Genomic DNA, 26,209 nt, shown 5'->3' with positions numbered 1-26,209 from the left:
TCGTTTCACCATCTTTTGTTGTGAACTCTTAACTTCTACTTAGACAGCATATTCTGTTGGTCAGCTTGTGGACAGCCTAAGCCCATCCGATAAGCCCCAAATAGCTTGTGCTTGGAGCAAGCATGAGCCAGCGGCTGCCTCCTGCAGGCCTCCAGCCACAGCAGAGAGCTTCAGTTGTGACAGTGGTGCACTGAGGGCTTCCGTCACCAGAGCCAGCGATGTCTCCAAGGCAAGATAAATGTCTAACCGTTCCTCTAAAGGGCAATTCAAAACCTGCCCTGCAAGGCATGGGGCAAAAAATGCTTAATTCTGCAAAGGGACTCAGTCATTACAGATCTGGCCTGAGAGATGCCAATATTGAGGCTGATACTGAGAGCAGCCATAAGCTTCTGCACCACAGTGGTCGCCTGGCTGTGGCTGAAGGCATGCGAGGGAGTAGACAGTTTGAGTCCCAGTACAGGCTTGGCCTGGGATAAAGTCAGTATTTGTGTTTAACCCCTTTCTGACCTCTGTGTAAAATGAAGGTGCCTGGAAGCAAGGCAGAAATAGTAATGAAACAGTTCGTTGCTCAGTTCACACTAAGCAAGGACATCAGAAACTTTCATTACAGAAACCAGCAGCTACAGTAAGATCAGTCTATTTGATGTTTGAATTAGAGGTTAAAGGCGGAGGAAAAGGAGAATTTTGCTGTTTGTGATAAAACTCATCCCTCTCTCTGGATACCACTAAGCCATCCCTGGCAGGGATGGACTTTTATCCCTGGCTCAGACTTCTGAAGAACAAATCTTTTTGCATTTTGAATGCACCAGATGGTATGGCTTTACAAAACCACCCTCCAGGGAAGATACCTCTAAAATCCCTCCCTGCAAGGACTTCACTCCTTCTCCCCACCCCCAATTACTCAGTTCAGGCACTGAGTAATGCAGGACAGAAGCATATGACTTTCCTTTGGCAATTGCATTGTGTTATGCTATTAAGAAATATGCCCAATCTGCCTTCTTTTCAGTTCAGTATATTGTACTTCTCCTAGATTGATGTGTACCTCAGACCAAATAGTTCTGCATGGCCTAGACCAGGGTAATTGGATTACATTTATGTGAAACTCAAAGTGCTAGACGTTCTCAGGGGTGATTTTCTTTTTCAGACTGCCATTAGAGTCCCAAGGAAACCAAGTACAAAAGCCTAAACTAATCTCACATGAAACAGGATTTTTTTTTCAATCAAGTTGCACAGGGAGGTTGACTTTTAATGGGAGTTGTGCAGCTGAGAGACTAACACACAGAAAAAAAATCCCCAAACTCCTCACCCCTAGGGAAGAACTTCTAAACAAGAGAAGTGAGGAAATCTGCGTTAATGCTTACACGTGTGCTCAAGCTCACCCTGCTGTGCCCACGGGTGCTGGTAGCTGGTAATTCATGCAGTGACAAAAGCCAGGATAATTGGGACTCTACTGTAGCAAATAAGGCACGCTTACAAAGGAGTCAAGAAATCATTATCCCTACAGTGCAGAAGTGTCTGAGGCACAGGGAGACCGTACAGCTTGAACAAAGTCACTCAGTGCATCCATAGAGGAGCCAGGATCAGAGCCCGAGTCTCAGACCCCATGGCCGGGGGGCAAGTGCTTTTACGGCTGATGGGTGCTGGTCAGATAAGCTGACAAGTTATTGGCAAATCTGCTGTTCTAACTTTGCTGTCACAGTGGAAGAGGAAAAAGTCCTCCATCTTGAACACAATAAAGGAAGATACTTGTGACACATTTTGAGTGCCTGAGATATTCGTGAAATGTTTCGAATGGCTACTGTGAAAGGCCCAAGGATGCATTTAGATGTGCCAGCTTGGAAACTCAGGGCACAATCAAAACTGCCGGGTGAGAAAGTGTACCTATCACTCCTCGTTCCCCAAGGAACAGCGCCTGGATCTGCGCCCTGTGGCTGGCTCAGGACCAAATGATTTCTTTGAACTGTATGATTTCCAGACTGTAAATAACCATTTTGGACTGCGACAGGATTTTGTTATATTTCCAAAAGGAAAAGATGGTCTTGCTTGGAAATACAATTCAGAAAATCCTTTCAAGACTACTCTGAAGCAGAGGGGAGAAGATTCTTTCACAGACATGAGGGTATTAACTATTTCCCATTATCTTACTAATTGTCTCATAACATCCCAGCAGCATTTATTTTTCTTAGTGCAATGCAACTGAATTACATCTGAATGGGGAGTAATTAAACTAGTTTACTCTTTTCATTTTGCCTCCCTCACAGACATAGACCTAATTTGGGTTCATTTGAACACTGTTGCCATAGGATGTACTGTACTTGGGGCTGAAGGACAGGGAACATGGAGTAGTAGTTTAACCTGCAAGGCAATTTGGGAAGAGAAACACATAAGAAGGCTGGTAAAATGGAGTCAGAAAGGCTCCCCTGACTAGATTTATACCTTTTTCTTTAGAGTGTAAGTCCCTCAGCATGGAAACTATGCATTGTGTCTCAGCAATTAGCTAATTTGCAGATTTTTGCATGTGCTCACAACCCAAACCAGAAGCTATGACAGAGCCTGGAAAGACAGGGAGTGTTTGGGAAAGGTGAATGAACTCAGAAACAGATGCAGAGATGGAACAGAAATCTCACATGCAGTAGGTTTATAGTTGTGGGCAGATCCAACTCAGTACGGCCAAACCACATTGTGTAGGTACCTCACTGGCTGTTTGTACGTGCAACGTGCAGTGCCCATACATAAGCTTTGGTTTCAAGCAGATAAATACGTGTCAGTTTGAAAACCAGGCCTTGGAAATCACTGCAGAGAAAGGTCATGCTGCTCGGCTCCTGACTCTGGGAAAGCACCATGTGAGGGCAATAGCACTTGTCCTTTGTCTCACACCTCACACAGAGGCACTTTTTGGGTGGCTCCCCAACCTCTCACAGGACAAGTCAACATACAGTAACTGCCTGTGCTGGCTGAGCTGTCCCGTTCCCACGTACCAAGTTATCCTGGCGTGGCTGGGCCCCGTCACCTCCCCAGGGCACCTGTAACAGGGCACACCCAGCACTCCCAGCACTCTCCTGGACTTTCCTTGCAGGGGGGCATCTTTTAACTTGGATTTCTTTTTCCTCTTGGCATTACCTAGTTTGTCATTCGATGGTTGATGTCATTTTTATGTTTGGAAAGGAAATTAGTCAGAGCTCCAGGATAACAGCAGTAATTTCTGGTACGCCTCTGGGCTTGTGCATGTGAGAAGTGAGGTTAGTGTGCATTAGTGGGCGTTAGCGAGTGTCACCACGGATGTGATTTTTCATCAACCTGTCAAAATTCATTCCAGAATAAGCTGCTAACATGGGCTGGACAAGTCTTGTATAAATGGGAAGAAGGAAAAATCTAGCATGGGAAGTCATAGAAAGAATCTTGTCGGACTGTGCATAACTTACTAAAAAAACAGGATGTAGAAAGTAACTAGCCCAGTAAATTACTTTGGGTTTAAATGTTGTGTTTCTAAATTTGCTCCAAACTGAAAAAAAACTGATAATTTAAAATGTTCTTCTTAAAACCGAGCAAATAAACTGAGACTTACACAGTAAGGATATTTAACTTGGTAGCTATCATTAAGAATATTTTCTACAAGAAATGTGGCAATATGACAGTGGATGTATCATTGTCAAATTTACCTATAGATCTGTATTATGACAAGCATAAAAATCTATCTACACTACAATACAGCTCTTCATAATAGGTTTTGATAGTTGGATATGTAGAAGCTGTCATGAATACAAATGGAGGGAAACCCTCTTTCCAGCTATTCTGCAACACAAATCTTTTTGTGTGTCATTGAAATAATTTCTGCTGCTTTTTAAAAGGAAAGAAAAAAATGCTGGAAAGGTTCTTCTTCTTCCAGCTACACCATTTGAAGTTCTTGTCCAATCTTTCTATCGCAAAAACACAGAAGACCTTAAGGCATAATCCCTGAGTGTAAGGGTTACAAATTTAGCAAAGTTATTGTTAGTAAACATGTTTATTTCAAAAGGTGTAAAGAATGAAATTTGTTAAATAAAATCACAGTGATGATGCCATTGAGACAGAGCAACTTAAGGTAGGAACTGGAGGAATGACATTAAATCCTATTTACTTTCGATTTGGGGTAGGAAGAGGAGAATGAGGGAGAGAGTTTGCTACTACTGAGCACTGAGAAAATTGCTGTTTGCTCCATGACTGTGAAGGGGTAAAACTAGTTTCTGTTTTAGAGCCCTAATTGCAAGCAGATTAAATAATAAATAACCCTGGCCAGACTGTAAGTAATGTATATGCATATACTTTGGTGTATGATGCTGGGACATGGAAAAGGTGTTCTAAAAAGAAAAGTCTTAACTGGTTCTCCAAAAGAAACAGAGAGGCAGCTGGACAGTAGGATATAAACTTGAAGCTGTAAAAGCTTTAGTTGAAGTCAGAATCCTGACTTATGAAAGGAATAAAATCTTTAGTATGCTGTGGATGGGCAATTTCCCATATAGAAAATCTTCTTCTGTCCAGTGCTTTCTGTTATTAATAGTTCCTGTGTTTCAGATTATCTTCATCTGTAACAGTTAACGAGTAATATGGCTTTATGAAGCTGCCACCTCTTTCTCCAACCAGAGAATTAAAAAGTCCTCTTAGGCTAGGCTCCAAAACAAGAGAGCAGACAATATTAGCTCTTCTTCAATCAGACTATGCATATACCTCTGGTCAACAGATTTGGTGCTTGTTTTCAGGCAACCGTCTTGCCTGCTTGAGCAAGATGCACAAGAGCTGTAAAAAAAACTATTATGGCTACGGTGTAAGAGAGTGCCATAGATTTTATGATCATGAGACATTCCTGGCTTATAGGATTTTATAAGCTACAAAGAGGAAGTTGCCTTTGAAGCATAAAGTGGTGGACACTTCACAATCACTTTTGGTCTTATGGGCATTCAAGGGGAAAACACCCTCTGTCAAATCACAGCCTATATAATCATATTTTCCACATACAAACTACCAAATTAAAGGCAGGGAAGATACTCAGGGAGCGAAGGCTTCAAAGCAATTTCTTGTATTATCTGCAGGTACATGCTCACAGACATCAGCCAGCTGAAGAGAAAGTTCTTCCAGCTGAAGAGAAAGGGATTGCAGGTAGGGCAAAAAGGAAGATTAGTCTCCAAAAGCTGATTAATTACTCATGTTTGGTCTCAAATCAAGTGCCAGTAGTAAACTGTATACACTTACCCCATTTAGAGATCCTGCACGTTTGTTCATTGCTGATTGACCTAGAACCAGCATATGGGTGGAAGATGTAAAGAAGGGGAAAGGAAGGAGGGTTTTCAGCTTCATTTCTTCACATCTTGGTATCATGGGCTCAGGAAACCTGGACTATTAGCATCAGATGTTGGTCTTTTCAAAAGTCCAAAATATTTGGTTGTGCAGCAAGCATTAAAGTGACACCCACATCACTCACACAAATGGCTGTTCCTGTGGAGTGATATGTGCTGTAATTAAACTGTACAGTTCCATTGCTCTCTTAATTTTTCTACACTCCATATAATTCTTCTGCATATGAAACTGCAGATTTATTAGAAATCATAAGCCTACGCCCTACGTGTCATGGGAAGCCTGCCATCCTAAATGCATAAAGCACAGACATGTAATGCACCAATGTGTCTGAATGTGCAGGACTATGAACAAACAAGCCTGAAGGCTGTCCCTGTGTTACTCCAAGGCACAATCAGACAAACCAGACTCACCCAGGAGAGCTGTAGTCAGTCCATTTGGAAATATGACCGCCCCTCAATGACAAACCAGAGACAGTGTAAAGCAAATAGCTCGACTATTGCACAGGCTCAAGATGAAAAAAAAACCTCCCAAGATCTCCACGCTCAAATGAGAAAGAAAGAGAGGAAGTGTTTAAAGCAGAGAAGTCCCTTATCTAAAAGAGGAAAAAATGAAGACTGCTCAAACGCAGATCAGGGAGAGATGAGGTGTTCTAACACTGCCAAGGGAGAAATACAAACAGGCTGCATTTCAGAGCCTCAATGCGAGTTATATTAAGGAGTTTTCTTCAGAGAAACAAAGCCTATGTCTAGTCTAATCTGCAAATACACAGAAATTATTTTTCCTCTGAGCAGCTACAAGCTGGTGCAAATAATCCTCTTCATCTTCCAACAGCAGCATCAGAGGTGGCTGACAATGAAAGTCTAGTAGCCGCATTTCTTGCTGCTCAAATCCATCTCCCCTTGACAGCTGACTGCAGTTCATTTTCATCTACTAACCCATGATGAACACCTTAAAAATGCAACACATGTTGGAGCTCTTGTTAACGGTGGACTCCTCAAACTAAAATAATTGTTTTTACAATGCAGATTCTTGATGTGCCTTTCAGGAACTGCAAAACTGAATTATCTAAAACATGCTACACAGTTGTCACGTGTAGCACTACATGCCTGTAGTTCTCAGAAGTAGCTGGGCCACTTTTTTTCAGTAAATAAACATTTCTTATCTAATTTAAAAATATTTAATGCATGCACTTAATATGCAACAGCTATGTTAATAACAGCTAGAGAAGATCAACTCTATATGTCAAATTTCCTTTTTACCGTTCTTTCTGGTTCTAACTACATAGACTGTATGTTTTGACATAAAGATTCTTTCTTCTTGTCTGTACAGTGCATAATACAGTAGGCCCCTGGTCTCAGATTGGGCTCCAAAGTACTACCATGTAATAGATAAATTACAAGATACATCACTGAAGTACCTACATTTGTATAAATCAGTACTGCTTCTGCCAAGTCAGGATAGGCTACCAGATACCATTGTTTTCAGAAGCTGGTGATTCTAAAAGAGCAGCATCTAGCTGCTTTGAATTTTTTTAACTTATTAAAGCCATAATAGGTTGCTTGCAGAATTACATTTTATTCATGAATTGTCTACACATCTGCAGAATGTAGATGATTTATTCTAACTTTTCTTCTTACAGATGGTCTGAGGATGAAATGCAATTTTGCCATAAAGTTCACCAGCTGCAGAACTTTTTCTGTCCCATGATACTCCTTTGATGAGGTTCAAGTGCTTTGGTGGAGAAACTTCCAGAGCAGAATCTTTCTGATTTTTCCCCAGCTATTAAGTGGTGTATGTTCCTCTATGGGTACACACACAGAACTTGCAAATATTAGTGAGAGCTATGCATGGGTTCCTGTGGGAAGGCAGACCTAATACCTAAGAGTTTCATTTATTTTGGCTAGAGGTGCCTACGATTTAGTCATTAATCCTGAAATAGAATTTTCATACTGGAGTGATAGTTAATATAAAAGAGTGTTACTACATTTAAAACAATAATAATGTGTTTAACAATCTCAGTGTTTCTTTTCCTTCACACACAATTTTACATGCTCTTACAGACAATTACCAAGCATGAGGAATTAAAGTGCTCCCAGCCCAAAGAAGACTCTGATAATATCTTAAACTATGCAAAATTAGAGAATAACTTTTAACCAGGTTAAAGGGATTTCTGTTCAACAGCCAGCTTGTTAAAGTTAACAAAAGGGACAACAAGGAATAAGCCTGCAAAATCCCCACAATTGCACAGCTCCTGGCCACCTCCGACTGCTGCCAGTATCTGCTCACTTCTCTGTCTGTCGTTCTCAGTCCTGAGGATGGATGGTTGGAGAGAAGGAAAGATGCAATTTTAGCAAAGATAGACCTAGGCAGAGTAACTTAACCTGCTTGGCATAACTAACAACACAGGAGAAGCTATGTCAGCCTCTACTATCAAGCAGAGAATAAATTCTCATTAGACTAACAACACAGGAAAGGCCAACACATACAAGTCACTTTATGATGATCTGCTGGAAAATAACTCTCAGCCAAAACACCTTGATCCACCCACTGTCACAATAAAGTGAAGTAGCTTCACCTGATTTAAATTTTATATGAAAAACTGTTTTGTTTTGCTGAAGTTATCAATTTCTAATTTAATTATGATTAATATTGAATTCTACTTGTGCAACCCCAAATTGTCAATACATTATTTCACTTCTAAGGATTTCAGGTCCTTTCCTGTAAGATGATGCATCACAGTTTATTGAATTTCTATAGCATTGCCCAATTTTTCTTCTTTGCTTGTATACCAGAATTACCTGTTGTAAAATACGTATTTTAAAACTCTGATGATGACAAAGATATGTCCCCAATGTGACTTCAAGGATACACCTTAAAAAACCAAACCCTCAGTAATAAATAAGTTGCATGTTCATGGGATAGGAAGCAGAATAATTACTCAACTGCTTTAAATAAATTGTGGTACCTAATGTTAATCAGCTTTAGTCACCTCAAAAAAGGAAGTGAATGTACATTCATTTATATTCATTAACTAGGCAGGTTTTCTATTTTAGGAAGGTAGAGGGGTTATCATGAGATTTTTGTTTCTGTTCCTCCTATAGAACATCAGTCCTTGGATCAAAAGCATGATGTCTTACTTTAAACAGATTTTTTCATGCCTCAGAATTTTCTCCTCAAAACCATATTGAGCAAAAATGATCAGAACCATTGATATATTAAAATAGTAGGAAAATAAAATAAAGAAGATTTGAACCTTAGGGACACTGACTTTCTCAGTGTTGCTTCAAGGGATAAAGAATCTGAAAATGGTGATGTAAAGATGGCAATTACTCCTGACCTGAAATGGCTTGAAAGTAGAGTTCAGTACAGTTCAGTCAACAAGATTTTAGTCACCAAAAGTCTGAAATGCTTCTAGCTCCTACTGAATTTAGTGCATTGATCTCCGGTGCACCCCAACAAGCATGGTGTTTACCTCACTCTCTAGGCTCTTGGGGTTTTTGCTGAATGAGGCTTTTTCCAAAATGTGGCTGCTCAGGATGGGAGCTGGGGCCCTCTGAGCTGAGTCTGCTTGAAGACTAACAAACCAACAAACCAAAAACCCACCCTAAAACTGAGAAACCTCCAAATTTTCCCGATACACAAAGATGAAGGAATTGTTTCAGGCCCCATTATTTTGGGCTGCTTTGCTTGTAAAATGCAACATGTTGCCAACCGAGAGTGCTCTGGGCTGCTGTAACTCCAAAGTGTGAGGAAGCTTCTCAGCATGAGGAACGTGCCTTGAGGTATGACAAATGGTTTAATGAGAATGGCTACTCCTAATTAGCCCATACTCCTATATGTATGTATATATACACATACACACATGTCTGTGGGTGTATATAGATATAGACCATTTCCCTGGTGTCAAAAAGCCACAATTTTGGTGTCACATGAGCCCCTAGAAAAGCAGAGACAGAGTATATTTCAGTCTACTGCTTCTTTTGTTTGAGCCGATATCAGGTATTGGGCCTTGCGTCCCCCAGCAGTGCAGGCAACTCAGAGGTTTGAAAGGGCAGTGCAAGGTTTAACTAAATGAAGCAGTAAAGCCAAACTGATCAGTAGCTCTTGGGAACCACAGTGCTGAACTTTTAGACTCATTCATGAAAGGCAGCTGACATTTGATGATGGAACCAAAACACCAGAGTGAGCTCAGTGCTTGCTACCCAGTGTGCATCCCCACACTAGGAATTTTAGAGGTCAAATACCACAATATGTATACACTTAAGGGAGGGTTTACTAATTAGTGCCAGTTACAGAGAAAATCTTCCTTTAATACAAGAGGAAAACCCAGGACATCTTGCCTTTTTTTGAGCCGTTCAATGCAGCTGACCTCCTACTGCTTTCTTCTGCAGGGCAGCCTAGTGGGCAGGAGAGGCAGAGAGCACACCATAAATCCACTTCCACTGTAGAGAAGAAAACTCTTCCCAATGACTACTTTGTGCTCTAAGACAAAGAGAACCAGAAAACTAAGCATCCCAAATTACCGAGAAAAATACCTTTTTTTCCTCTTTTTTTGTTTTTGTTTTTGTTTGTTTGTTTTTAAAGCAGTTCATCATTAGAATGTAGCAGAGCATGCTGCTTTCCATGAAAGCACTGGGAAACGTTTCAGAGAAACACGGTGTCCAAGGGGTCAGGCTATCAGTTTCAACTAATATAAGACAACTGAAGTGAAAAGTGATATATCTGAAAAACAGAAAATAAATGCAGAGCTCTATTACCACGAAGGTGAACGAGAAAATAGCATACAAGATATGTGGACAATTCAGTAGTAAGGAGAGGGGGAAATTCGCCTAAGCGCTGCTATGGACAGGAGTCCCAGCCATGGGCTCAGACTACATAGTGTGAGGGACTATTCCCTAAGACTGCTTGGACCAACAACAGATACCTTTAATTCTCCACCAATGCCTATTAAATTGTATTAATGCAGTGGAGCTCTCTCATGCCCCAAGAGGTCCCCCGTAGAGAGCAAGGCACAGGTGCCAACTCCGAGAGAGGAGCATTTCTGTCTGATTTCCATTTCCAACCAGAAACCTCAGTGCTTAGTGGAAGGCTTGCAAGAGTCCATTGGGGCTCCTTGACACTGTCCATGTGATGTGGGGAAACTGCCTTCCTCCTGACATTTTAACAAATTTGGAAGCAATTCTTCACCTTGATTGTTAAAGACTAAAACCAAAACAACCATAATCAATTACAGCGTTCAAGGCCCAGGGGGAAATTTAAAAAACAGCTTTCAAGGTCAGGGTTTCAGTGGAAATAGATCTCGTTGACAATCAGCAGAGCTTTCCTGAGCTTAGCAGAGCTGACGGCTACATTTGCAGGATGACTGCACCGCGTACATTTTCAGTGTGTTGGAGCAGCAAACAGAACACATTTAGCTGATTCGCAGCACACAGAAGGGTTAACCTTACATTTCATGACAAAAGTTAACCCAAATGAGGTCTATGCTGTTCAGTCTGAAGGGAAAAGAAATCAATTCTAGTTCCCGTGGGTAGAATTTCACCACTTGATTAGAGAAAGAAATGAATCTTTAAAGTATACTTACAGGAAAGGTATCTGCCATTTGCATGAGAGATGGGAATGGCTGCATCCCAAGTTAATAAAATCAAGTCTTCTGTGCCTGTTTGAGGATTTCATCTATTTGAATTATGCAAATATCAAATATAGCTTCATTGTATAAAACTTCAAAATGAGATCGCTATCCATACATACAGGGAGGCCAAAATAATATCTTCACTCCTCAAACTTAACACTGTTTCATTGAAGGCCATCAAGAGGTTATGATTTGGTCCTACAGCACTGCGTTCGAGCTGTGACATTCAATTTAGACGATGTTCCTGTTTGTCAGCATATAAACATTAAGTCATTTTAAATTTCACTTCCATTTGATAAGGTTAAAGCAGGTCTCTCTTGGAGATAGGGACTCAGAGGCAGGCTTTTCAATGCTAGTCATTGGGCACAGGGAGATTGACGGCCACGTAGGTTGTGAAGGAGGGTATCATGGCAAGCTGGCAGAGTGGATCTGGAGCAGCAAGAGGAGGAGCAGCACAGGCGGCATCTTGCCCTTGATTCAGAGACCAAAACACACAGGAAATGGATCCTTCATTTACAGGCAGAGACTCATGTGTGCACCAAGCTGTGTGGTCCCAGGCCAGCTTTCTGAGAGACTCCTTTTGGCAACAGGTATTTGCCAAGAAAACGTTCAGCTTGGGTAAGCTTGCTGGACCTTCTTTGCAAGTTCAGCACCCTCCCAAAGAAGGATAGAGAGTCATGCAGTGCCACACCAAGGAGCAATAAACATAACCTCTTCCTTCCAACCCAGTGGAGATCTGCGCTTTATGACCAGAGACACGCCTCCACTCCCACCATGGGCAGCTACATCATGGACTTGCAGAAATGATCACGTTCTCTACCCCAGAAACTGAACTAGTTCAGTCCAGCTCTCCATTTGGAAGGCTGTCCCCGAACATGTCCTTCTCATGATTAGAAATTTTCTCATTTCTGTCTGTACTCATTCATGGTCCCTATAGACCTATTAGTTCTTGTGCCAATGCCATAATTTAGATCAATGCAGAGAACATGGCAATATTTTGTAATATCAGAGCATTTGCACTGCAGGACAATGTTTCCTAAATTGTCAATATGCTCTTTATAATAGAAAAGAATGCATTTAAATGTTGGCTTGGACCATAAGACAAATAGAAAGCGGACATTTGAATTTCAAGTCGCTATCAAAAAGCTTTTTAGAATTCAGTAGACGTGTATATGAGCAGGAACAGGAAAACGGAAGGGAATCAAGACAATGAAAAGTTTCAATCTCCAGACATTAACTTTTAACTATGAACTCCCAAGGCTGCCTCCAAGTACACTAGGTGGGAAAAGTCTTTTAAGAAAGGGCACAAGAGAAGCACTGAAAGACAGAAGAGGTATACACTCACAAACCTCCACAGGCACAGAGATCAGATCTGCTCTGGCTTTGCTCAGAGACAGCTCCAGCTGAGGGGTGATAGCCCTTCATACCCACCAGACCAGCAGATAGCAGTTTCAGAACTCTCTCATTTTGCTCTTCTGTTGCTGGTTTGTTTTTTTATAGACCAAATTAGCAAATCCATACTCAGCACGGATTTAAAGCGCTGTAAATTCAGAGTTAATCAAGGGTACTATAACTTTCAGACTCGAGTCTCTAAGCTGAAGAGGAGTATTTGTGCATGCTGGAGGGAAGGTCCTTGGCCCTACAACTGAAACAAAGGCAATTGCAAACTTCTTGACGTAAGGCCTGCAGTTTCTAAAGATGCACAGCAAGACTGCTAAGCTTAACTCATTCACAATGAGATCAGATTGATTATACCTGGTGTCACACTCTGCATATGGCTGTTACTGAATCAGTTTTGCAAGATTTTCAACCCAGGGTACAAACTAGATCTTCCTCTTCCCCTGGTACTCACTGCCCCAATGTATTTACAGACAACTCAAAGCCAGCCGTATTCTTCATTCTGCTCCATTAAACAATACAACCTCGTTTTAGCTCCTGTTAAAGGTTTGTCTCCCCATTCTGCAGTCATCTTAGTAGCCCTTTTCTCCAGCGTGAACATGGGAAATTAGACATTGCATTTTTTCAGAAGTTCAAGTTTAAAAAAAAGATATATTTTAATCCATTACACTTCAGTAGCTAAGTTACCCCCCTAGAATCATTGTCCAAGATTTTCAAAGGTATGTGTACATCTGCAAATACCACGACATGCTTTTACACATTTGGGCGGGATTTGATGTCATCATTAGTACCACTAGAACTCAGGTATTTCGGCTTTCAAGACAAAAAGATCACTTAAATATCATCTTTTGAACACCTGTGACACAACCCATTACATCCATTTTAGACCTGCATTTCTTTCAACTGATCAGAAAGATCTGTTGAATAAACTTGTGACAGAAAGTCAGAAGGCTTTTAGCAGTTTCACTGTCTGAAGGACAAGGGCAAACTTGACCAGCGTGCTTGCTTTTGACTTCTGTTTGTCCTCCACCATACCACGTTAGTTCTTATCTAATGGATAAAAAGCTGACACGTTAAAGTCATGTCCGCAATAAAGACTCTTTGAATCTCTGTGTACCTTATGGCTGAGGTACTGCAATCTTTAGTTACCTTAAAAGTTTAATTCTGATTGTTGGCTCAGTCATAGCAGTTTCAAGAATTTCTCTTCTACAGATATTCTTAAGCATTACTAAGAGACTCAGTTGGTAAGGACCTTCATTCTTAATGCCTTTAAGGGACAAATTTTAGTTAAGTTTTATTTTCAAAATCAGGGAGCTCAAAAGTTGTCTTTATTGGAGAGACAGAATGTGAGGCACAGGAAGAAAAAAATCAACAAATACCAGAGCTGATTAAACAAGACACATTTTCACACACACACAGATAAAAAACACACCCAGTAATGAATGTATTTTTTTCTTGAAAAGTTTATGTTGGGGGGGGCAGGGAGGTGTGGGAAAAAATTAACCACAATTTGAGGGAGCGCATTTTTATCAATTTTTTTTCTTGTCCAATCCGCCTTTTTGTTCTACTGTCTTAAAAAGCTCATGTTCCTGTACCTGGCTGGAGGCAGACTCTGATTACTTGCCTCTTTTGGCATGTACAGAAAGTTTCAGATTAAGAGCAGACATACTGGGACAGATCTAGGACTCATCTGTCCATTAATTTCTCTCCATGATGAACCCACGTAGACATCTGCAGGAGAAGGAACAATCATAGAGGGATTTTCCTGTACTATTCACACCGAGTTTCTGGCACTCAGCAATATCAGGACTTTCTAAAGTGGAGATTATGTCTTGTTCTTGACAGCACTATCCTTCAAGGTTACATGTAATCTCTTTTGGAGCCCACTTTTATATTTGGGCTTCACAACAATAAGTTCCACAATTTAAATTTTACACTTTATGGAATAAGTTCTAGAATAATTGTAGGTACTGCAATTTAATAGAAGAGGTACACATATACTGAACTCCAGGGATTTTTCTAGGAAGGAGTAATCAGGACAGTCTTCTAATATTTCCTCAAATCAAAATCACCTTCAGCAGCACCATGCTAGATATACCACTAAAACAAAAGACGGAGCACGAGGCGGCCCCTCCTTTAGCTACGTAACACAATCATTACATTCAACCAAAAGTAAGCTGGCAATATTATTATACAGAGGAGCAAAGCAAACAGGAGAAAAGAAAGCCAATTCTGCTGAGTGAGGACAAGGATGGATAGCCAAGCAATGTTATCTTCTCTAATGCACCTCTGCGTCTGTGCTTCTTCATACTCATGAGTAAAGTTTAATTCCTGGTAATTATTACATATGTGCACCTGTTTACAGGTGGATGTCAAGTGTTTTTTGACTGCTCACAGAACTCTCTCTACATGTTTCCGTAACAAGCAAACACTTGCTGTCAGATAGATGCCCAACTCTAACCCCATAAGCTGCACTTTCAACTTAAATACCTTCTTTTAAAAATTCATAAAAACAAACACAGTAAGTGCTTTTAAGAGAGAATTAAATGCAACAACCACAGCCCTAAAAACAGCTTAAGGGGAAACAAGGAAAAGTTAGCTCATAACAATACCAGACCTCTTTCTCAGTTTCACCTTTCCTTGTAAGTCACTATTTATACGATTAAGAAGTTCTTGGCAGACTCTTTTAATCCATAATATTTTGACCTTGATATTACTTACGCATCTACAACAGAGATCAGAAGGATAACTGCTTTCTCTCTTAAGTCTAAGGCTGGCATCTAGCAGCATAAACATGCTTACGATGCCCTTAAAAAAGGCTAAAATAGTGCTACAGCACATTGTGCCAAATGTAAGTTGAAATCTTATCTTCAGTGGAAAACATAATTTTAAAATTCCTTCTTACTAGTTTTTCAACTGTACAACCTATCCAGTAAAATTATAGGTTTAGGAACTCACAACAATGAAATGGAAAAAATAATCTTTAACCTAATGGTTGGCAGTTGGTTGGTTCTCAGTTTCTAACACAAATGTTGCCTTTGGGGAACCAAGAAGTTATGTAGGATAAAACGGAAAGCTTCACATTACTAATAAATGCTCAGGTATTAAAGCGCTCTTCCATTAAAATTCACAGGCTAGCAGTCATTGTTTAAAGATAATGATCTTAACATCAGCTAGGAAAACAAAAGATTTAATTTTGTGAAATGCAGTATAATTGGAATCTGAAACAATAGAGGAATAGATAAAGCATTCAGTTTTCACAGGTGAAGACTTCAATAAATCATCTGCGAACTCCCCACAAATGAGTTCTATTTACTGAAACTGGGGAGTTGCAAGAGCAATCTGCATTTGAGATGGTGTCTGGCTCAGAAGAGATAGCAAGAAAACAGAGAGAAATTGGAAAATTAATGCTTAAGACAATAGTCTCTTGACCAAAGAATGAGGGCAGTAGACCAAAAGTGATGGGACAGGGTTACTTAATGTAGGGCTGCTGTATTCTGTCTGAGGGCTATCTCCCTCAACTCATTTCATACCTGGAGCTACATCTGTGTTTCTCCACTTTGGTGGAAATAAGTCTTCCTGCTTTCTTATCCACTCTTTGAAGAAAGAGACAGCTTCCAAGGCTTCTACTTGTAAGAAAACATGCCCTAGAGAGGGTTTGCCATTACATAGATTGTGTTTTTCAAAAGCTGAGGTGACACAGACAGACCTCAGCTCCCCAAAGGTAGCAGCCAGCTGCCTGTTTCTTGGCTCATGCTGCCACAGTGAGGGATGTTGCCTGCACTTCCCTCCTTCCTTTCCTTAGCATATACCTAGGGGTGCTGGAAGAACCAAGGGCCGATAGGTGTATTATCTACAGCTTGTAAGAGAGAGAGAGAGAGAGAGATTAATAATACTAAGTTTAAGGCCAACACTGGTAACAGTCTTTAATGAGGCTTAAAGACTTTGGGCAGAGGCAAGTATAGGGCAGAAGTACTTAAGAAATCTCAGCTGTCCACTTCATTTCTGGACAACACAAATGGTAGAGCATAGAGAACTGGAAAGATACTTGTGCTTCCTGTGCCACAGGATGAGCTAGGCTGAAGCAGCATGCCAACACCTATAGCTCACCATCAGACCAGGTGAAATACCACTTTACTTGTAGGCATACGCTGAAAGACAGAAGCATGGCCATAATTTTCACTAAACACCAGTAAAGCACTTATTGTCCTCGTGGGCTTCTCGTGCACAGAAGCAAAGACAGTAGTCACGTGTCCACAGAGACTGCATCTGCCAGGGTATCACATATGGAGAATTATGTGGATTACACTAGTGGTAATTTGGTTCTCTGACTACAGTATTTGCAGGGTTAGGTTGTTTTTAAAGCTGCAAACTTTTCATGTTGAAGCAATTTTTAAGTACTCTAAAGCAAAGTGTAATCACACATTGATTTTTCCATTAAAACTACAAAGGTCTTAAATACCCTGGGGGTCCTGGCCTCAATTAGTCCCTATTCTTCCATTCTTTTTCTCTCTGTACCATTTTGCCATCCCTCGGCGTAGGAGGAAAGGAAGACTGTCTACTTAAGCCAAAAGCACAATCTTCTATTACATAAGTCCAGTTAAAAGCAGCAGTGGATAAATTGCTTTCTGTACAATAGGGAGGAAAATTATGCTGGTTTCTGGTTATGTTCATTTTTAAATTACAGTGTGGGAAAACTTAACATACAGATATCTGAATTTTGGAAGTTTTCCTTGACTCTATTTTACTGTGGCTATGTATTTTTTTTAAAAACAACAGAAGTCCCACAGGTCTTCTGAGGAGGTTGTTTGTACACAATTGCCCTGAGAAGCAATCCCTGAATGTAGCCTTTCCGTTGTCATCCGTTGAATAGCTGAGCTTCGGTTTTGTGCTACCAGCATTCAGAAGCATTGATCGGGTTTGCTGTTGAAACCAGGTTAATACTTTTGCAGAGAAGAGGAAAGCAAATTTTACCGAACACTAGTATGTAAATCCTTTGCTTTTTCTCTTTTCCAGAAAGCAGCATCAAAAAGAAAAATCTTACTAGTGACAGAGGGTGGGTGTCCCATTCAGTCGAATTGCCAGACCCCCATCTGTTGGTCTAAGTGTTTCACATTCCCTGCTCAGCCCCCGCTACCCGTTTCAGTGCATTCAGTCTCCTACTTGTCTTGTGTAATTTGAAGCCCTGCTCAGGAAAATACACGGATGGAGACACCATATAAAACACAGACATGAAAATCATACCCAGCCTACAACGTATTTAACTTCAGGCACCTCTCCAACAAAGCCTCTGAAGAAAGGCGGCTGAGTGGAAGGATTAAAGAAATGAACCAAGAGGAGTCAGTGAAGCCTAGTTTAAAGAACATGGGCTGGAGCTGTGTTCTGGAATCTAATCAGTTAGGTTATTCTTTCAATTTTTGTTCTATCCCCAAGCTTTACCTTTTTCAGTAAGGAAAAACCCAGCCAATTTCCAGCCTGTGAAGAAGCATCTAATTTTCCTGTAACAGAAGTCCTACCATTGTCAAGTTATACTGTGCCTGAGTCATCTCTAGATGACAACCACATATTTTTCACAACTACTTGAAGTAATCTGCCTCCTGAAAACCCATTTGCCAAGTACCTTACGAAATAAATTTCCTTAGTGATCTTTGGAAAGGCTATTTCTACACACAATACCTTTATTCTGAGTAAAGCATTAATCTCCAGCACTAGTATATGGGGGAAAAAATGGTGCTCCAGCTTAAGTTCTAAGAGGTCTTTTTAATTTCTGACTCAAAGTTTATCTAGATTTAGTTTATGGCCGGGTACAGTTGTGTCCATGGTGTTTACAGTGGTATTTGGTATTCTCATAGAATAGCCTGGCATCATTTCAACTATCACTACCAAAAAAGTGGCAGGAGAGAGGCCAGGCAGCCCAGGAGACGGGGCAGTAGGACAACATCCAGCAAATGCATTCGTGACTCTCCATAGTGTTTGTGGCCTTGGTCAGGTCACTGACTTCTTTCTGTCTAGCTTTTCCAGCCCTTCTGTTTTGCCTGTTTTATTTGGATTTAAAGACAGGGACTCTCTTTCTTTCTATGGCACTTACCAGAGTCTCAGTAAAGCCTCGAGCTGCTATTGCTCTATAAAGCAGACCAGACTTGAAGCTACCTGTATCATACCACATCACACGAAACCACCACTGCTGCTGTCTTCAGGCTGACACTCAGTGTATTTGACATACTTAAGCGTTAGACCAAAGCAAAATAAAAAAAGCCCAAACACCACCACACTGCCTTTCTCAGATGGAGGCACTGCCATGGATTGTGCTAAGCAATTCCCTTCCCTGCTCATTAAAGAAGCTGTAGGCTATTTGCTGTCCAGGCATGTAGGTAAAATTCATCTTACATCAGAGGTCCCAAAGCAGAAAAGCTGCAGTTCTGTAGTGATGGGAAAGAGATAGCAGAGAGAATTATCTGCCCCGCTTGGCATGGGGGAGCTGTGGAGCCAGGCTGGTAGCAGCAGGGTCTCCAGTTAGGTAGGTCCAGCTGCAGCTCTGGCTCTTGCCAAATGCTGCAGCTACAGCAGTGCTTTCATGCATCTACCTCAACACTTGCGTAGCAGACAGATTACTTTGATATTTCTCTTTTCCGGAAGGAAGAGCTTGGGATGGATGGACATTTCATCACAGTCAGGAGACAGAAAAGCGCTGCCCAGATGCTGGCTGGCAAACAGCAAAGAACCCACAGGGCCTAGTAGCCCCATGCAGTGGGACCCTCTGCTGTGCAAACGGGAGAGTATGCTCCAAAGGGCAAACTGGACTTGTATACAGAGAAAAGCAGAGGATGTAGCAACACTAAAGAACTTTTTTTATTTCAATGCATTTACTGTGGTAGGCTTGAGGCTGCTTTATACAAAATAATTAAGGCTTTTAGCAGAAGCACAAAACTGAAGCTGCCAAGGGAAATATTACAGAAGCTTTAGAAGCAATAAATTTTTCATCTGGGATAGTCAAAACTCACTTTGTTTCAGAGTACAAGTTCAGGTCAGCCAGATCTAGTCTGATGACAAACCATACAGCTGCTTTTGTATAAATGTGGCTTTATATTATTGACTAGATTAAGAAGGATGTAGCGATGGCCAGCGAGCAGGCACTGCTGGCATGGAGCTGCTGGTGCCAAAGCCCACCCCACCAGCTGCTCAGGTGTTGGAGCAGCAAGAGGTCCCCAGCAGCACCTCATGACCATTTAGGTAGCCCTCTGATCACTGCCCTGCCCTTTATAGCTGCAGGAGAAAGACGAGATTGAGTAGCCACAAAGACTGACTCAATGCCTGTCGGGATGGGTCAAGTATTATGAGGTTTTAAATACTGTTAAAAGCTTACATTTCTTCAAAGTGCCATCAGCCAAGTACTTCCATCAGCACTATAGCTATCCAGTTTCCGCTGCTGGGAGCGGAGAAGATTTTATTAACTAATACTGCCATTAACCACTTAAAAAATTAAGTTCAGCTATATTTTCCCTGCTATTCATGACAGGCCACACCCATCCAGACCCATGTAGCCCTTCACTAGAACAAAGATCTGCTGCCCCAACATGAACAAAGCTGCTTTAATGACAACAAACATAGGTAACCCACACAGTATCGACTAGCCTGATCTACGCTGCTCAAATGGATGAGCTGCAGTCAGGATAGAGGAGGAATCTGTCTTGGTTGATGAGGGCTGGGTCAGGGACCAATTAAGTAACCTGGACGTCCATAAATCCATGGGCCCTGATGGGAAGCACCCGCAGGTGCTGAGGGAGCTGGCGGAAGTCATTGCTAGGCCACTCTCCATCATCTTTGCTAAGTCGTGGGCAACGGGAGAGGTGCCTGAGGACTGGAGGAAAGCGAATGTCACTCCAGTCTTCAAAAAGGGCAAGAAGGAGGACCCGGGTAACTACAGACCGGTCAGCCTCACCTCCATCCCCGGAAAGGTGATGGAGCAACTTGTTCTTGGGGCTGTCTCTAGGCACATCAAGGATAGGGGGATCATTAGGGGCACTCAGCATGGCTTCACCAACGGGAAGTCTTGCTCAACCAACTTGATAGCCTTTTATGAGGATGTTACCCGGTGGATAGATGATGGTAAAGCTGTGGATGTGCTCTATCTAGATTTCAGTAAAGTGTTTGACACAGTCTCCCACAGCATCCTCGCAGCTAAACTGGGGAAGTGTGGTCTGGATGATCGGGCAGTGAGGTGGATTGTGAACTGGCTGAAGGAAAGAAGCCAGAGAGTAGTGGTCAGTGGGACAGAGTCCAGTTGGAGGTCTGTGTCTAGCGGAGTCCCTCAAGGATCGGTTCTGGGACCAGTTCTATTCAATATATTCATTAATGACTTGGATGAGGGATTAGAGTGCGCTGTCAGCAAGTTCGCTGATGACACAAAACTGGGAGGAGTGGCTGATGTGCCAGAAGGCTGCGCAGCCATTCAGAGAGACCTGGACAGGCTGGAGAGTTGGGCGGGGAGAAATTTAATGAAATATAACAAGGGCAAGTGTAGAGTCCTGCATCTGGGCAAGAACAACCCCATGTATGAGTACAAGTTGGGGACAGACCTGTTGGAGAGCAGCGTAGGGGAAAGGGACCTGGGGGTCCTAGTGGACAACAGGATGACCATGAGCCAGCAGTGTGCCCTTGTGGCCAAGAAGGCCAATGGCATCCTGGGGTGTATTAGAAGGGGTGTGGTCAGCAGGTCGAGAGAGGTTCTCCTCCCCCTCTACTCTGCCCTGGTGAGGCCGCATCTGGAGTATTGTGTCCAGTTCTGGGCCCCTCAGTTCAAGAAGGACAGGGAACTGCTAGAGAGAGTCCAGCGCAGAGCCACGAAGATGATTAAGGGGGTGGAACATCTCCCTTATGAGGAGAGGCTGAGGGAGCTGGGTCTCTTTAGCTTAGAGAAGAGGAGACTGAGGGGTGACCTCATTAATGTTTATAAATATGTAAAGGGCAAGTGTCAAGAGGATGGAGCCAGGCTCTTCTCAGTGACATCCCTTGACAGGACAAGGGGCAATGGGTGCAAGCTGGAACACAGGAGGTTCCACTTAAATTTGAGGAAAAACTTCTTTACGGTGAGGGTGACTGAACACTGGAACAGGCTGCCCAGAGAGGTTGTGGAGTCTCCTTCTCTGGAGACATTCAAAACCCACCTGGACGCATTCCTCTGTGATATGGTCTAGGCAATCCTGCCCCGGCAGGGGGATTGGACTAGATGATCTTTCGAGATCCCTTCCAATCCCTAACATTCTGTGATTCTGTGACCCACTGGAGGCAGTGGAGTTTTACCACATGACTCAGAAGATGATTAACTAAATCACACACACAGAGATGCAGGAAGTATGCCCCAGTCTATCCAAAAGCACAGAATGCATTAAGCAGAGACTTACATGTGCTCCCATGTTTTTCTTGAAGCCAACCACAATAGTGGGAAGGAAGTTGGAAGGACTAGCACTGCACAGCCTACTTTATAAGGACAGAATTGATTTTCTCCAATAATACTGGGACAAATTTGCATTCCTCCACTGGGGCAAATCTACCAAAATTCAAGCTGAAGAGCCCCTGGAAGTATCTCCTCCCCAACACCAGGCATAGAGTTATTATTGCAGCTGTTGGGCCAGTCCCTCCTGTCTACCATGAGTGTAGCACGGTAGCCAGAAACAGAAGGAACTGACATCATCAAGGACTTCAAATCCCCAACCAGACTGTCTGGCCTTTAGGCAGAAAGATTTGAACCTTGCAACCTTGGACAAAAGCTCTTCCCCACGTGAGCTCAGCCCGCCCAGCACAGTGGTGCTCTCCTCACTTGGCCCCTTGTCACCTTCCTCCTCCATCACAGCAGTGATGTCACCCCATCTGGAGTCCATCCTGCAAGCGTCAATACTACCTACAGCAAGTAGTCTTTCACTTTGAACATTTACATTTCATTTTCATTAATTTTCTCAAGTGCCACAGAATAATGTGACACTAAAAAAGTGTCAGTTCCTTCCTGTGTCTCCTTCTACTTAACTTTTTCTCATCATCAGGAGATTTATTAATTTAATCTCTGTTTTATAGAACTTACCACTTTTAACAACTAGAAGAAGAAAATGCTAAATTGTTTTTATTGCTGTTAAGATGTTCAAAGACATCATGCTATCTACTGTCATTTACATTTCCCATTAAAAGTGAAATATGTTGGGAATGCACAAGTATTTGTTTTAATTTGACCCATCTGTTAAATGAAAAACAAAGAGTTCTTCTAAATCACTATATTTAAATTCAGCGATTTGTAAACAATTTATATGTTCATTTCTTCTGGGTTAAAACTGCCCTAAAGCATCACTCTTATGAAATCTCCAAATTAAATTGCTTTGCATTGTTCTCAGGGATGCAGGCCACAGTTTCTTCCTCCTCAGTTTATTAATTTATTACCCAACCCAAGTAAATTAGCAAGACTCATATTAAGAGTCTTGCCACTGAAATCATTTTGGGGAATTCACGGTAGTATCTACTGGCTCCAGAAAGCTGAGAGCACAGAGAAAACGTCAGATGTTGGCAGCAAATTCTCTTAAGATAAAGGGCAAGCCAACCACTTTCATTTAGCTTTTCAACACTTCTGCAAGGAGCACTAGGTCTGCCCTATTCAACACTAGACCATCACCAAGCAAGAACAATAATCAAGGAGGGGAAGAAAAGCTGTGGCAATTTACCTTCAACTCTCAACCTAGCTAGAACTTGCTACAGGATTTAGATCTTAGACTGGGCTTTAATGTAGCTGTGGATGATAATTTACAAGGGGAGAGAGATCCACAGACATTTAAGGATCCCACAGTAGCAGTCAAAGAGCAGAGCCTTATCTATTTTTCTGCTTTGTGCAACATGCTGTATTTAGCATTAGCTGCTAAGCCTCTACCCTAGAAATAGTACTTTTGGTGGAGTAAGGATACCGAGAGCCCTTTTAATCACCCAGATGTGGGGCCTCTTGTCCCAGACTAACAGACACCTTGTGCGAGGAGATGATCTCTTTGTTAGATGTACACCCTGAGCATGAGGAAGAGCTCTGTACATCCAGGAGTGTCACGTCTCCCATTTGAAGCCTTTGCCACCCTCTCTGCTGGTACAGCGTGCAGCTCCACCCTTTCCCCAAACCTGTGAGTCATACGCCTTGGCTGTATGACAGGTTTTCACCATGTTCCCAACTCTAATACAGATGCAGCGGAAAAGGAGCTGGGTGCACCCTGGGCTCCTTACCCTGCAGCTTCATGTCCCAACCATAGACCATGGCAAACACAGGACTAGATAAGGAAGCAGAGAATGCTCCAAAATAATAATAAAAAAAAGTATTTAAAGCTGTAGAAGTGGACAGAACCATGAGTTTTCAATTCCCCCTCTGCACTATCAAGCAGAGCACCAAAAAGCAACACAGAACACTAGGTCTACTATGCATTCATACTCTATATGCTTCATTTATTATATCCAGTCTCATATTAAGCAACCCAACAAAACAAGAACTAGCAGTAATTCAGCCAGGACATGATTAAGGGTGCCTCTAAGAGCATCAACAAATGTGGAGACTACATGGATCACAGCCCGGAAAGATTCCAAGTTGGTGAAATGACAGCTTGATTAGTTTTTGTCTGACAAATGTGGCGAGAGAGATCAGAATCAAACATAATTCCAAGGTTATAGGCCTTCAAATAAAACCAGGAAAAAAAGTTCAAAGAGGGCAACAGCAATTTGCCAGACCAAATCAGCTCTCCAGCCCAGCTTTCTTAATGCTCGGATGCAACACAGCCATAACTGCTGAGGCTAAATAAGTACCCTCCAGGGAGCATCCTGAATTAACAGGGACATGCCTAGCGAGTGGGACAAGCTTCAGATCTTGCAAGACAGCCTTCCCTCTCATCAAGAGCCTTACTAAACATGCACGTATTTGTAATTTAATGGGAAAACATGCAAGTAGAGCTACTTTATAGCCAGGCAACCATTGCCTATTGCTATCCCAAAGGTCAAGGAGCAACACCCTGTTATGCATATTGCTGCATGTAGGCATGCAGTATAATCAAACAACATAAATAGCAGACAGTAAATGGATTTTTCCTTCTTCTTCCCTCCCACCTGTTCTAAAGACAAAAAGAGTGAGTCAAAAACATGCAGGGAAATCAGGTTTCTTAAAATATATCATCGCAACCAAAAGTATCCCTCTCCCTCATTTTGCACCGATTTCAAACCATACATCCCCCATTTGAGGGAACTTGGTGAGATAAAATGGAGGCTTCTGGGTTTCTTTCCCATGTGGAAAGGGGGCAGGGGAGGGGAGGCAGAGTAGGACAGGGTTCTTACCCAGGAATAAAATGATCTGTCTCCTGGAGCTCTTGCCCTCTGAGCTCTCACTTTTCCTTAGGTACTGCTCCTGGTGTCTTAGTCCACCCTTCACTGCCACAGTTCCTTCCTTGTGGATCATCAGGGTTTTCATCATGCTGCGGCACATGAAGGTGACAGATCCCAGCACTATGATGTACACAACAAAGGCGCTGAAGATGCTGGCCTGAAAGACAGACCACTTGGAGGAGAGGCTGGTACAGATGGTCATATTGTGCTTCAGCTCAGGGAGCTGGTGTCTGGCCGTAGGCTTGACACAGGCAGTCATACCTTGGTAGCCCTCGATGGTTTCCAGGGGATATTCTGTGCCCATGGCAAAGAGCAGGGGCAGAGCCACTATGACAGATGTCCCCCAGACAAAGGTGATGAGCAGCTTCACCTTGCGGGGTCCAGAGACTGCCTTGAACTTGAAGGGGTGGCAGATAGCCACATACCTCTCAAAGCTGAGGGTGGCCACATGCAGCACAGTGGCATAACTGCAGGCTTCAAAGAGGAAGTAGTAGAGCTTGCAAGCCACGTTGCCATTGGGGGTCGAAAAGGGGCTCCAGATGGCACTGAAGAACTCCATGGGCATGCCCAGCAGGATGACCAGCAGGTCAGAGCAGGCCAGGCTCACCATGTGGTCTGTGACCTCCTTCTGCAGGTAGCCTTTCTTCTGCAGGATCCTGGTGGCCTTGATGGTAATGCTGTTGCCCAAGATGCCCGCAACAAAGATGCAGACATATACTGAGGCCAAAGTGATCTTGATCCAAAGAGACACTTCAAACTCAGGGATGTGGCTGTGGTCAATGAGATGAGAACAGTCTGAAGAGGATGTCTGTCCTGCCATGAGCAGCCCCTAGCGGGAGGGGGATAGAGGAAGAGCCTTCCTGCCCTCTCCAATGTTCAAATTCACAGCAAATAGATCCTTTCTCGCTTTGCCCCTCTGACCGAGACGCACAGGTCAGAGCAGTCACGTACAAGGAACGCGTCTCAAATAGCCACACCTGTGAGTTTTGTTAGAAACAGCCACCGAGTCAATAAGCCGAGCAGGAAAGTCTTTCAGCTCTTACCTATCTTTGTGGCAAACACCTCTTGCTCCTTTTGGATTTTCGTCCTCTTTTCTCTACTGAGTGAAGCTGCCGTTCTCCAGCCCTTTGCAGTGTGACCTGCTCTCCTTTCAACGCTTGCCTCTTCCTTCTGCAAGAAAAGGCAGCTTTTAGTCCCGGCCCCAGCAGGAGGAAGTCAGAGTTTCTGTGTGGTTATAGCTACTCTGTTAACCATTAACCTAAATCTTGGCTATCCCTCCTCACTGTCAGCAAAGCAGGTTTAGGAAAAAAAAAAAAAGAAAACAACCCAAATCTGAAATTCACTTCCTGTAATAGGAGATCCTTCTCAGGGACAAAAAGAGGTGTTTCTCCTAAAGCTGTCAGGTTGGTGGGGTCAGGCTGAATGTGTGAACAGGCACTGAAGAGAAAGTATCTGCTCATAAGCTGA

The 26,209-nt window shown here is 42.5% G+C and overlaps 1 protein-coding gene across 1 annotated transcript in view; it reads right to left on the bottom strand.

Moving 5' to 3' along the window:
• The window catches only part of GPR39 (G protein-coupled receptor 39), an 81,642-nt gene extending 56,080 nt beyond the window's left edge, over nucleotides 1-25,562 (bottom strand). The window contains exon 1 of the mRNA XM_068408227.1: nucleotides 24,695-25,562. Coding sequence (XP_068264328.1) covers nucleotides 24,695-25,562 — 868 coding nt within the window. The remainder of the gene's footprint in view (nucleotides 1-24,694) is intronic.
• Between the last annotated feature and the right edge of the window lie 647 nt (nucleotides 25,563-26,209).

The sequence above is a fragment of the Nyctibius grandis genome, chromosome 9, assembly GCF_013368605.1.
Source record: "Nyctibius grandis isolate bNycGra1 chromosome 9, bNycGra1.pri, whole genome shotgun sequence".
Lineage (NCBI taxonomy): Eukaryota > Metazoa > Chordata > Aves > Nyctibiiformes > Nyctibiidae > Nyctibius > Nyctibius grandis.
The sequence above is the reverse complement of the archived record's forward strand: the minus strand, read 5'-3'. Positions and strand labels throughout refer to the sequence as shown.